The 13,033-nt window shown below is 46.2% G+C and overlaps 1 protein-coding gene and 4 non-coding genes across 5 annotated transcripts; 4 read left to right on the top strand and 1 right to left on the bottom strand.

The window, feature by feature from the left end:
* Positions 1-419: 419 nt before the first annotated feature.
* On the bottom strand, positions 420-5,702 carry LOC133167131 (ankyrin repeat and MYND domain-containing protein 1-like). Its single transcript, XM_061297696.1, is given in 17 exon segments — positions 420-986; positions 1,069-1,108; positions 1,185-1,350; positions 1,498-1,599; positions 1,852-1,974; positions 2,047-2,154; positions 2,265-2,398; positions 2,401-2,575; positions 2,656-2,827; positions 2,887-3,065; positions 3,167-3,268; positions 3,622-4,072; positions 4,161-4,402; positions 4,625-4,672; positions 4,799-4,993; positions 5,053-5,199; positions 5,372-5,702. Coding segments are annotated over 17 exon segments (2,847 nt in total). The 5' UTR covers positions 5,567-5,702; the 3' UTR covers positions 420-718.
* Positions 5,703-8,945: 3,243 nt separating this feature from the next.
* trnah-gug (transfer RNA histidin (anticodon GUG)) lies at positions 8,946-9,017 on the top strand. The gene has a single exon. It is a non-coding gene; the product is annotated as a tRNA-His (tRNA).
* Positions 9,018-9,876: 859 nt separating this feature from the next.
* trnah-gug (transfer RNA histidin (anticodon GUG)) lies at positions 9,877-9,948 on the top strand. The gene has a single exon. It is a non-coding gene; the product is annotated as a tRNA-His (tRNA).
* Positions 9,949-11,471: 1,523 nt separating this feature from the next.
* Positions 11,472-11,543, top strand: trnah-gug (transfer RNA histidin (anticodon GUG)). Its single transcript has one exon. It is a non-coding gene; the product is annotated as a tRNA-His (tRNA).
* A 1,397-nt stretch (positions 11,544-12,940) lies between these two features.
* Positions 12,941-13,012, top strand: trnah-gug (transfer RNA histidin (anticodon GUG)). The gene has a single exon. It is a non-coding gene; the product is annotated as a tRNA-His (tRNA).
* The last annotated feature ends 21 nt before the right edge of the window (positions 13,013-13,033 follow it).

The following is a 13,033-nucleotide window of genomic DNA, read 5'->3' as shown; positions in this document are numbered from 1 at the left end:
CAAACAGCTTGACTGCAACTGTGAGCGGCACCATTGCATTACTTTTATGACAAAGCAAACCAATCACGGTGTAATTATTGTATTCGAAACTTCGAATTCTTGCATGCATTACAATTTTTATCATCATCAAATTGGGTTGTGTACAGTGTACTGATACTCATAAAATTATTTTAATTATATCTTCTTGAACGCCACACAAAAACTAATTCACACACCGGCAGGGATTAGAGAAAACTACATTTCTCATTTTCCCCTGGCAGGGGTTTTTGAGTTTTTCCTTGCCCTTTCGGGAGCTTAAGATCAGGGGATGCTTTGAGAATAATTGTCAATTTTTGTCTATGTGAAGCCCTTTGAGACTGCTTGTGATTTAGGGCTATACAAATAAACTTGACTTGACATTTACATGGACAAAAGTTCTTTAATACGATTACAGCAGATTAAAATCATGATCAAATGCAATATTTTCAAAATATTGATCCGAATCGGACTTCCACACTTGACACTTTCGATCGGAACAAATTATTTTCACGTGCGCAGATTGACCAAATGTAGACCAAATATACTCAAGCTGTTGCAACTTCTGTACAAACAAAAGAGCGCTTCGTCCATATCTACTTTAAACTTTATTGCAATCAAATTTTTAAATCCAATTAATGTGTCCATGTAAACGTAGGCACAAAAGTGAAAGGGGTCTCCTCCCCCCGTAGTACTTGCTATTTTACTTTTGTTGTGAACGATGTGGCCCTCTGATTCCACAGCCTAAATTGAAAATTTTCTCACTTTTTTTCTTGCTCTTTTTCTGACTATGTGATATTTGGGTGGCCGGAACGTGCCTACACTTCCGGACACACTCTTGCTTGTGTCCTTTGTTCCATGCTTTTAGTTTACAATGCGTTGAGCAGTAGAGCACTTTGAGGCAGCGAGTACAAGGATTCAGCGTCACCGCTGCAGATAGGCCACAATGATAGCAGAACCGAAATGGTTGCCTGGAAAAATATTCAAAGTTAGAAAAGCCTATCATGACATCATCACCATATGGGACCAGTGAACAACAGTCTATCGGGCTACCTTGCTACTGGAGTTTGTTTGTCAGAACTTGTGTCGTCACCTGAAAGGAATATAGCACTTTAAGTCCAGGGTGTCAAGAACAATGTATATTGTGCAACAAACAATGACACACTCACTATTCTGTAAAAGATGCTTTTCTCTCTCTAATTGTTCTTTCTCTCTCTCGACAGCCTCGTTTCGTAGCAGATCTCCCATTAAGCTGAGTATGTGACGGCGTGCTTGGAATGTTTCTCTCTCCTCCGTGTTGAGCGTGCTGAAGGGCGTATTAGCAATACGCTTATCCTAGATGGTGGCATAGGTGTAACCATGAGCTGTGTTTTTGAATGAGATGTGTGTCCCAGGTTTGGTCAAGTAAGTTACCAGATAGGCCACAACTCCAAAATGCCTCACTACAGTTTCATTAAACTCTTTTGAATGAAGTTGTCTTACCTGGTTGAAAGAGAAGTGTGCATAGTCAACCGCAGTCCCTTTCAAATCACCGATTGGAATTTGCATCAACATGTCGGCACCAGCTTTTATTAACATGTCCAACTGCATCGCACAAACAAATCAAAGTATGTACATGACGAATATAAGCAAAGAAGCATGGTCATTTTTCCTCACTGAAAAATATCGAATTGGGCTTTTTTTTTTTCATGTAAGGATTATGACAGATCTCTCGGCTCCCGCTGTGGGTTTTTCCAAGTCAGGACTGAGTAAAAACAACTGCAGTGCACAATTTATTTTGTACTTTGCCATCTTGGGGAAGATGAAAATCCATGTGAAGCAAAGTGAATACTTTACCAGTTTGACTCTTTTGCTATCCAAGTCGTAGCTAAAGTTACTGACGACACAAAGGGCGTTGCCCACTCCGTGACCCAGCGGAATGTTGGGATCTGCACCTTCCTTTAGGAGCACTTTCACGGCCTTCCTCGGGAATGAGGGGGGGGGGGGCCTGATCATCATTGCATTCCTTTCAATTTCTACATTGTTAGTTACCATGTCATTGCCACTTGATATGGCCAAAGAAAGAGGCGAGTGTCCACTCCAGAGGAGATCGGTTCTGGCTCTGTGGGAGAGCAGGACTGAGACCGCCTTGCTGGCATTCTGTAGTCAAAACAAGAACACAAAGTGATCAGAGCCACAAGGGAAAAAAACAACAACAATCCCCAAGTGCATATGATGTCATCTGCATGGTCATTGGTGTATTTCCTCACCCGGTGGTCCGTTTGTCTCTGGCAGATCATGTGCAGAGCTGTTCGACCTCCTTCTTCAGGACCGGGCTGCGTGTGGATCTTGCCTGATTTTCTCATCGCCATGGAAACCTGTCAAACAATCACTCGAGGTTCCAGCCAATGGAACGACGCCCAGAGCAGAACCCGCGTACCTTATCCAGTTCATAGCTCTCATCCTGGTCCGACGCCCGCGCGTCAGGGTCGGATAAAGCGTGCAGCAGCAGTTCAATGATTTTGGGACTTTCTGGGCCTCGCAAGACTGCAGCTACATGCAGAGGATAAAGGCCTTTCCACTGCAATGATGCGGGCGTTACGTTGGCAGGAGGAAAGTTTCGAGTTGAGTGCAAAACATTCAAAGTCACGTCAATGCTACCTTGAGCGAGAGAGAAATGCTAGTGCAAGCTCCACTCAGCAAAAGTCTCCTGACAGTTTCAGTGTCTCCTGCCATGATGGCCACAAAGAGGACAGGCAAGGGGACTTTGCAAATATTGGGGTCCGCGCCCCGATCTAATAGCAGATTCAGTGTGGACAAACGAAAACGGTGCCTGGTCGCACCGACAACAACTTAGCAATAAGGTTATTGGGGGGGGTGTACGGGACTTACATATATTTTTCGGCAGCTAATTTGCGAACCGTCTCCTGGGTATCGGAATGCAGAGGAAAGCTGGTGTGACTCAGAGCTTCAGCCGCGCCCTGCAGGAGCTTCTCCGACACTTGAATGTTGTAGTTGTACATGGAGCAGGAAGACGAAAAGGACTGCAGTGGGGTTGCTTCGATTTCTTGCTGCAAGCACACAAGAATAACTTTCGACAGAGGTGGGATCTTCATTGTGTGCACCGCCACGCTCGGGTTTGAACATTCACTGGTATGAGAGCAACCATCACCTGAACTGAGTCCTCCAAAAGTGGCAAATGAATCTGGTTCGTGGCGCCGAGATCGTCCGCAGGAGTCAACTCCTCATTGGCGGGCTCCTCATTGGCGGGCTCCTCATTGGCGGGCTCCTCATTGACATTCTGTGGAAAGTCAAGAACACATTTTACAGTGGAGGTATCGAGAATGTAAATGCATCTTTAAAATGCTCTGGAGTCTGATTTCATCGGTTGAGCAACTCATTAATGCCACGTGAAATTACGAGTGGGTTGTCTTTCAGGAAACAGAACAAAAAAATAGCATGTTTGTTGAACCATTAAGCTTGCAAACTTCCATTTTCAAGACTGTCGACTGTGTACTGAATTTATAAAACAGACTCCTGACTAGTTATTTTAGATTTGTGAAAAAATAAAAAAATACTGAATTAACCAAATTTGGATACCGGGAGGTTTGCGTTGTCGACTCTTACCTGTGCTGGGGCTGGAGTTGCAGAATGCGTGTACAAACACTGAACGGGATAGTAGAGCACAAGACACACGGACAAAGACGACATACCCTCAAAATTCAGCTTATCAATACAAGCCCCCATGTCCAGCAGAAGGTCAATCACATCATTCTGGCTGTTCATCTGAGCGAGCAGCACAACCACACAACCGATCAACAAAGGAAAAGCAGCAAAGGACGACACACTGGGACAACTTACTGCGGCGGCAATTAACGCCGTGTGCCCCTGAGAATCAGCGACATCGGGGTGGACGAACCCATCTAGCAAAACCTGTAAAACGGCCTCTCGCGCTCCTTCGGAAGCCTGCTGGATCAGAAACTCCGATGCCACCTCCAAAGAGCCTTTTGGACCAAAACTGTCCCTTTGGTATGAAAGAACTTTGGAAACAGCCCAGTCCAAAGTTTCAGCCTGTTTCCTGAGAGGGAGAGAAAAAACCGACGTCACATATTTGAAGACTTTTTGCTCTGTGCGTATTTTGCACAAGCTTTTAAGTTGTGGCCGACCTGTACTTGTGAATGTGAGCCAACATTTGGGCCGGTAAAGGCAGAGAGGAGGGCGGGTCCCGTTTGTAGCCCTCGTACGAGCAGGAATCGGGTTCCCACAGCTGGCCAAAATATTCCTGGTCAAAGACTCTTCTGACATGCGGGGGCAACGGTAGGTGGTCTACATCAGTGGAATAATTCTCAATGCCAGAGGGGAGAATGGTATTGTCATCGTATAGAAGCAAATCGTCATCTGAGTCTACCTAAACCAGAATGTCAATTTACAGATCACGCTAAACAAAAACCATGTAAACACAACACTTAAGCTATTGTGATCATTTTCCAATTAGTAAACTAGCTTTGTATATATATATTTATATTTGGTTTTATACTGGCTCCTCGCTAACTCCAAAATGAAGCGCATTACAGTCATCCAGTTGAGATAAAAAATCCAATCTAGTAGATAAGACATCAAAATACTTCACCCCCGAATCTGTCGTGGCAGCTCCTTCAGAGAGAACCGTTTGGGGAGTCTGTGAAGAAGCAAAAAATGGACAATTCCTAACTCCATTGTGTAAATCCAACAAAATTATTAAAGTTTATTTACAGAGTATACAGAAATAATTTGGTTAGTTCTCAAGCGTGCTGTAAATGCTGACCTGACTTTGAGAACTTGAGGCAGCATCTTGTTCCACAAAGAGCGCATATTCAGGTATGTCTTTTAGGCTGAAGCTTCCTGGCACCGAGTAACACAGCTGTATGAGATGCTTTCCGTGCCAGAGGCCCACATCCTGACAGCCGCTTGACTCGCTGAGCACGCCAGGACCAAACCTCTGGTCAGCGTGGTACAAGCCCTGGAAAAGAGAGGAGCACTTTCGTAGCATTCCAGTGGCATCTAGCAAGTCACTCTTACCTTGAATATGGCTCCGTCAGGGTAAATGTGTATTCCATATCCCTCTCTCCAGTTCAGGTAGAATTTGCCGATGAATTTGCTGCCTGTTGGCCAACAGTACTTTCCATCACCATGCCTGTAGTCTTTGTAGAAAGAGCCTTCGTAGAACTACACACAACACAGACATTGGTGAATCTTGCTCAGATATTGTGGATTTGGTTTTCCCATGGCATCACTTTTAAGTGATCAAGATCAAGGGTGAGAGCAGGTGACCATGTTCCACAATGGTTAAAACGTTCCACAAACAAATGTTGCACTTGTTGCCACAATGCCATCTTACCTCTCCGCTTCTCCAGGTGTACTTTCCCTGTCCTTGTCTGAGGCCATCAACAAACTCTCCTTCATATTTTGAACCGTCGAGAAAGTGTTGAACACCAAATCCCTGTCGTCTTTCCTCGCAAAAACGTCTGCTCGAACTCCCAGCCTGCGGTTGATGCAAACCCCCGGCTCCCCAAACATGTTGGCAGCTTGACATTTAAATTAATAATGGCGGCATTTGTTCGCAAACCTGCCTTGAATAAACTAAATTCCAACATTCTCTTTTCTAATACAGTACTTGAGAACAATGACGTACAGTTTGCCACTAATTAAAACCCCTCATAATGTGCAAACTAATGATGTAACGTTAGCATGACACTTATGAGAAATGATGCCGCATCACATGACGTCACTGGGCAGTGCCCGCCCACTATAACTTGCGTAGCCTATTCTATTTTGTTGTTTTTAACTCCTTAACTGAAAGCCGTGATCGTATAGTGGTTAGTACTCTGCGTTGTGGCCGCAGCAACCCCGGTCCGACTCCGGGTCACGGCATTTTATTTCGTTTCTCAGTCCTAACAATTAAATAAAGAGAGAACATTAGCCAGAACTTGAGCACCAAGCCGTGATCGTATAGTTAGTGCTCTGCGTTGTGGCCGCAGCGAATCCGGGTCACGGCATTTTAATCCGGTTCTCAGTCCTAACAATTCAATAAAGAGAACTTTCGCCAGAAACTGGGCACCAAGCCGTGATCGTATAGTGGTTAGTACTCTGCGTTGTGGCCGCAGCAACCCCGGTCCGAATCCGGGTCACGGCATTTTATTTCGTTTCTCAGTCCTAACAATTAAATAAAGAGAGAACATTAGCCAGAACTTGAGCACCAAGCCGTGATCGTATAGTTAGTGCTCTGCGTTGTGGCCGCAGCGAATCCGGGTCACGGCATTTTAATCCGGTTCTCAGTCCTAACAATTAAATAAAGAGAACTTTCGCCAGAAACTGGGCACCAAGCCGTGATCGTATAGTGGTTAGTACTCTGCGTTGTGGCCGCAGCTACCCCGGTCCGAATCCGGGTCACGGCATTTTAATTCGTTTCTCAGTCCTAACAATTAAATAAAGAGAGAACATTCGCCAGAATTTGAGCACCAAGCCATGATCGTATAGTGCAGGGCTTCTCAAATAGTGGGGCGGGCCCCCCTTGGGGGGCGCGGTGCTATACCTGGGGGGGCGCGTGTGACCCTGGGGAACAGGCTTTTTTTTTTGGCAGTACGAGAATAAAGTGTAATTGCGCATCTACTACAGCAGGCGGCAGTGGCGCTCTCATTGTTACTTCTGTCACGTTTGCGACAGTGCAACATTTTACGACTGACAAGACAAGTTAGGATAGTCACGGTGGGGAGGGGGGGCGCGAATAGTTTTCTTCTTGCTAGGGGGGGCGTAACAGAAAATAATTGAGAAGCACTGGTATAGTGCAATGGTTCCCAAACTTTTGCAGGCTGGCGCCCCCTTGGCTCCCCATTGAATTCCTAGCGCCCCCCCCCCCACACACACACACACAGACACATATGGAAACAAACACCTCTTTCTTGATATTTGGTATGCTGCAATTTGAAAAGAGAAAGGTTAAACACAAATGTGTATTTCACAAATAAAACCCAGTTTAGTAAACCAATTTATTTTTTAGCAGTTTTAACTGTTTCAGCAACATAGAATGGTAAATAAACATTCCACCAGTAACCTTCATTGTCTCACACTTAATATTAATGGGATGGATGTGCTTGGTGCAGGGAGATAAGATTCTCAACATCAGGCTGGAACTCACTAAGAAGAAGTCGTATATCCCCGCGGTCAGTAATTGCACGTGTTGTGTACAAATCGTCAAACAAACGTTCAAACTTCTGACTTCGGACTGCCGCCCCCCTACCGCCCCTTTCTTCCTCACCGCCCCCCCCGATCTTTCCACCGCCCCCAGGGGGGCGGTACCGCCCACTTTGGGAACCACTGGTATAGTGGTTAGTACTCTGGTTGTGGCCGCGGCAACCCCGGTTCGAATCCGGGTCACGGCATTTTAATCCGGTTCTCAGTCCTAACAATTAAATAAACAGAGAGCTTTCGCATAATCTTGAGCACCAAGCTGTGATCGTATAGTGGTCAGTACTCTGCGTTGTGGCCGCAGCAACCCCGTTTCGAATCCGTGTCACGGCATTTTAATCCGGTTCTCAGTCCTAACAACTAAATAAACAGAACTTTCGCCAGAAATTTAGACCCAAGCCGTGATCGTATAGTGGTTAGTACTCTGCGTTGTGGCCGCAGCAAATCCGGGTCACGGCATTTTAATCCGGTTCTCAGTCCTAACAATTAAATAAAGAGAACTTTCGCCAGAAACTGAGCACAAAGCCGTGATCGTATAGTGGTTAGTACTCTGCGTTGTGGCCGCAGCAACCCCGGTCCGAATCCGGGTCACGGCATTTTATTTCGTTTCTCAGTCCTAACAATTAAATAAAGAGAGAACATTAGCCAGAACTTGAGCACCAAGCCGTGATCGTATAGTTAGTGCTCTGCGTTGTGGCCGCAGCGAATCCGGGTCACGGCATTTTAATCCGGTTCTCAGTCCTAACAATTAAATAAAGAGAACTTTCGCCAGAAACTGGGCACCAAGCCGTGATCGTATAGTGGTTAGTACTCTGCGTTGTGGCCGCAGCTACCCCGGTCCGAATCCGGGTCACGGCATTTTAATTCGTTTCTCAGTCCTAACAATTAAATAAAGAGAGAACATTCGCCAGAATTTGAGCACCAAGCCATGATCGTATAGTGGTTAGTACTCTGGTTGTGGCCGCGGCAACCCCGGTTCGAATCCGGGTCACGGCATTTTAATCCGGTTCTCAGTCCTAACAATTAAATAAACAGAGAGCTTTCGCATAATCTTGAGCACCAAGCTGTGATCGTATAGTGGTCAGTACTCTGCGTTGTGGCCGCAGCAACCCCGTTTCGAATCCGTGTCACGGCATTTTAATCCGGTTCTCAGTCCTAACAACTAAATAAACAGAACTTTCGCCAGAAATTTAGACCCAAGCCGTGATCGTATAGTGGTTAGTACTCTGCGTTGTGGCCGCAGCAAATCCGGGTCACGGCATTTTAATCCGGTTCTCAGTCCTAACAATTAAATAAAGAGAACTTTCGCCAGAAACTGAGCACAAAGCCGTGATCGTATAGTGGTTAGTACTCTGCGTTGTGGCCGCAGCAACCCCGGTCCGAATCCGGGTCACGGCATTTTATTTCGTTTCTCAGTCCTAACAATTAAATAAAGAGAGAACATTCGCCAGAACTTGAGCACCAAGCCGTGATCGTATAGTTAGTACTCTGCGTTGTGGCCGCAGCGAATCCGGGTCACAGCATTTTAATCAGGTTCTCAATCCTAACAATTGAATAAAGAGAACTTTCGCCAGAAACTGAGCACCAAGCCGTGATCGTATAGTGGTTAGTACTCTGCGTTGTGGCCGCAGCAACCCCGGTCCGATTCCGGGTCACGGCATTTTAATTTGGTTCTCAGTCCTAACAATTAAATAACGAGAGAATTTTCGCCAGAACTTGAGCACCAAGCCGTGATCGTATAGTGGTTAGTACTCTGCGTTGTGGCCGCAGCAACCCCGGTTCGAATCCGGGTCACGGCATTTTAATTCGGTTCTCAGTCCTAACAATTAAATAAACAGAGAGCTTTCGTAAAAACTTGAGCACCAAGCCGTGATCGTATAGTGGTTAGTACTCTGCGTTGTGGCTGCAGCGAATCCGGGTCACGGCATTTTAATCCGGTTCTCAGTCCTAACAATTAAATAAAGAGAACTTTCGCCAGAAACTGAGCACAAAGCCGTGATCGTATAGTGGTTAGTACTCTGCGTTGTGGCCGCAGCAACCCCGGTCCGAATCCGGGTCACGGCATTTTATTTCGTTTCTCAGTCCTAACAATTAAATAAAGAGAGAACATTCGCCAGAACTTGAGCACCAAGCCGTGATCGTATAGTTAGTACTCTGCGTTGTGGCCGCAGCGAATCCGGGCCACGGCATTTTAATCCGGTTCTCAGTCCTAACAATTAAATAAAGAGAACTTTCGCCAGAAACTGAGCACCAAGCCGTGATCGTATAGTGGTTAGTACTCTGCGTTGTGGCCGCAGCAACCCCGGTCCGAATCCGGGTCACGGCATTTTAATTCGTTTCTCAGTCCTAACAATTAAATAAAGAGAGAACATTCGCCAGAACTTGAGCACCAAGCCGTGATCGTATAGTGGTTAGTACTCTGCGTTGCGGCCGCAGCGAATCCGGGTCACGGCATTTTAATCCGGTTCTCAATCCTAACAATTGAATAAAGAGAACTTTCGCCAGAAACTGAGCACCAAGCCGTGATCGTATAGTGGTTAGTACTCTGCGTTGTGGCCGCAGCAACCCCGGTCCGAATCCGGGTCACGGCATATAAATTTGGTTCTCAGTCCTAACAATTAAATAACGAGAGAACTTTCGCCAGAACTTGAGCACCAAGCCGTGATCGTATAGTGGTTAGTACTCTGCGTTGTGGCCGCAGCAACCCCGGTTCGAATCCGGGTCACGGCATTTTAATTCGGTTCTCAGTCCTAACAATTAAATAAACAGAGCTTTCGTAAAAACTTGAGCACCAAGCCGTGATCGTATAGTGGTTAGTACTCTGCGTTGTGGCTGCAGCGAATCCGGGTCACGGCATTTTAATCCGGTTCTCAGTCCTAACAACTAAATAAAGAGAACTTTTGCCAGAAACTGAGCACAAAGCCGTGATCGTATAGTGGTTAGTACTCTGTGTTGTGGCCGCAGCAACCCCGGTCCGAATCCGGGTCACGGCATTTTATTTCGTTTCTCAGTCCTAACAATTAAATAAAGAGAGAACATTCGCCAGAACTTGAGCACCAAGCCGTGATCGTATAGTTAGTACTCTGCGTTGTGGCCGCAGCGAATCCGGGTCACGGCATTTTAATCCGGTTCTCAGTCCTAACAATTAAATAAAGAGAACTTTCGCCAGAAACTGAGCACCAAGCCGTGATCGTGTAGTGGTTAGTACTCTGCGTTGTGGCCGCAGCAACCCCGGTCCGAATCCGGGTCACGGCATTTTAATTCGTTTCTCAGTCCTAACAATTAAATAAAGAGAGAACATTCGCCAGAACTTGAGCACCAAGCCGTGATCGTATAGTGGTTAGTACTCTGCGTTGTGGCCGCAGCAACCCCGGTTCGAATCCGGGTCACAGCATTTTAATTCGGTTCTCAGTCCTAACAATTAAATAAACAGAGAGCTTTCGTAAAAACTTGAGCACCAAGCCGTGATCGTATAGTGGTTAGTACTCTGCGTTGTGGCTGCAGCGAATCCGGGTCACGGCATTTTAATCCGGTTCTCAGTCCTAACAATTAAATAAAGAGAACTTTCGCCAGAACTTGAGCACAAAGCCGTGATCGTATAGTGGTTAGTACTCTGCGTTATGGCCGCAGCAACCCCGGTCCGAATCCGAGTCGCGGCATTTTATTTCGTTTCTCAGTCCTAACAATTAAATAAAGAGAGAACATTCGCCAGAACTTGAGCACCAAGCCGTGATCGTATAGTTAGTACTCTGCGTTGTGGCCGCAGCGAATCCGGGTCACGGCATTTTAATCCGGTTCTCAGTCCTAACAATTAAATAAAGAGAACTTTCGCCAGAAACTGAGCACCAAGCCGTGATCGTATAGTGGTTAGTACTCTGCGTTGTGGCCGCAGCAACCCTGGTCCGAATCCGGGTCACGGCATTTTAATTCGTTTCTCAGTCCTAACAATTAAATAAAGAGAGAACATTCGCCAGAACTTGAGCACCAAGCCGTGATCGTATAGTGGTTAGTACTCTGCGTTGTGGCCGCAGCGAATCCGGGTCACGGCATTTTAATCCGGTTCTCAATCCTAACAATTGAATAAAGAGAACTTTCGCCAGAAACTGAGCACCAAGCCGTGATCGTATAGTGGTTAGTACTCTGCGTTGTGGCCGCAGCAACCCCGGTCCGAATCCGGGTCACGGCATTTAAATTTGGTTCTCAGTACTAACAATTAAATAACGAGAGAACTTTCGCCAGAATTTGAGCACCAAGCCGTGATCGTATAGTGGTTAGTACTCTGCGTTGTGGCCGCAGCAACCCCGGTTCGAATCCGGGTCACGGCATTTTAATTCGGTTCTCAGTCCTAACAATTAAATAAACAGAAAGCTTTCGTAAAAACTTGAGCACCAAGCCGTGATCGTATAGTGGTTAGTACTCTGCGTTGTGGCTGCAGCGAATCCGGGTCACGGCATTTTAATCCGGTTCTCAGTCCTAACAATTAAATAAAGAGAACTTTTGCCAGAAACTGAGCACAAAGCCGTGATCGTATAGTGGTTAGTACTCTGCGTTGTGGCCGCAGCAACCCCGGTCCGAATCCGGGTCACGGCATTTTATTTCGTTTCTCAGTCCTAACAATTAAATAAAGAGAGAACATTCGCCAGAACTTGAGCACCAAGCCGTGATCGTATAGTTAGTACTCTGCGTTGTGGCCGCAGCGAATCCGGGTCACGGCATTTTAATCCGGTTCTCAGTCCTAACAATTAAATAAAGAGAACTTTCGCCAGAAACTGAGCACCAAGCCGTGATCGTATAGTGGTTAGTACTCTGCGTTGTGGCCGCAGCAACCCCGGTCCGAATCCCGGTCACGGCATTTTAATTCGTTTCTCAGTCCTAACAATTAAATAAAGAGAGAACATTCGCCAGAACTTGAGCACCAAGCCGTGATCGTATAGTGGTTAGTACTCTGCGTTGTGGCCGCAGCGAATCCGGGTCACGGCATTTTAATCCGGTTCTCAATCCTAACAATTGAATAAAGAGAGCTTTTGCCAGAAACTGAGCACCAAGTCGTGATCGTATAGTGGTTAGTACTCTGCGTTGTGGCCGCAGCAACCCCGGTCCGAATCCGGGTCACGGCATTTTAATTTGGTTCTCAGTCCTAACAATTAAATAACGAGAGAACTTTCGCCAGAACTTGAGCACCAAGCCGTGATCGTATAGTGGTTAGTACTCTGTGTTGTGGCCGCAGCGAATCCGGGTCACACCATTTTAATCCGTTTCTCAATCCTAACAATTAAAGAGAATTTTCGCCAGAAATTGAGCACCAAGCCGTGATCGTATAGTGGTTAGTACTCTGCGTTGTGGCCGCAGCAACCCCTGTCCAAATCGGGGTCACGGCATTATAATTCGGTTCTCAGTCCTAACAATTAAATAAAGAGAGAGCTTTCGCCAGAACTTGAGCACCAAGCCGTGATCGTATAGTAGTTAGTACTCTGTGTTGTGGCCGCAGCAAGCCCGGTTCGAATCCGGGTCACGGCATTTTAATCCGGTAATCAGTCCTAACAATTAAATAAACAGAGAGCTTTTGCAAAATCTTGAGCACCAAGCCGTGATCGTATAGTGGTTAGTACTCTGCGTTGTGGCCGCAGCAACCCCGGTCCGAATCCGGGTCACGGCATTTTAATTCGTTTCTCAGTCTAACAATTAAATAAACAGAGAGCTTTAGCAAAAACTTGAACAGCAAGCCGTGATCGTATAGTGGTTAGTACTCTGCGTTGTGGCCGCAGCAACCCCGGTTCGAATCCGGGTCATGGCATTATAATTTGGTTCTCAGTCT

Source organism: Syngnathus typhle, linkage group LG14, assembly GCF_033458585.1.
Source record: "Syngnathus typhle isolate RoL2023-S1 ecotype Sweden linkage group LG14, RoL_Styp_1.0, whole genome shotgun sequence".
Classification (NCBI taxonomy): Eukaryota; Metazoa; Chordata; class Actinopteri; order Syngnathiformes; family Syngnathidae; genus Syngnathus; species Syngnathus typhle.
Note: the sequence above shows the minus strand (reverse complement) of the source record. Positions and strands in the feature narration are given on the sequence as shown.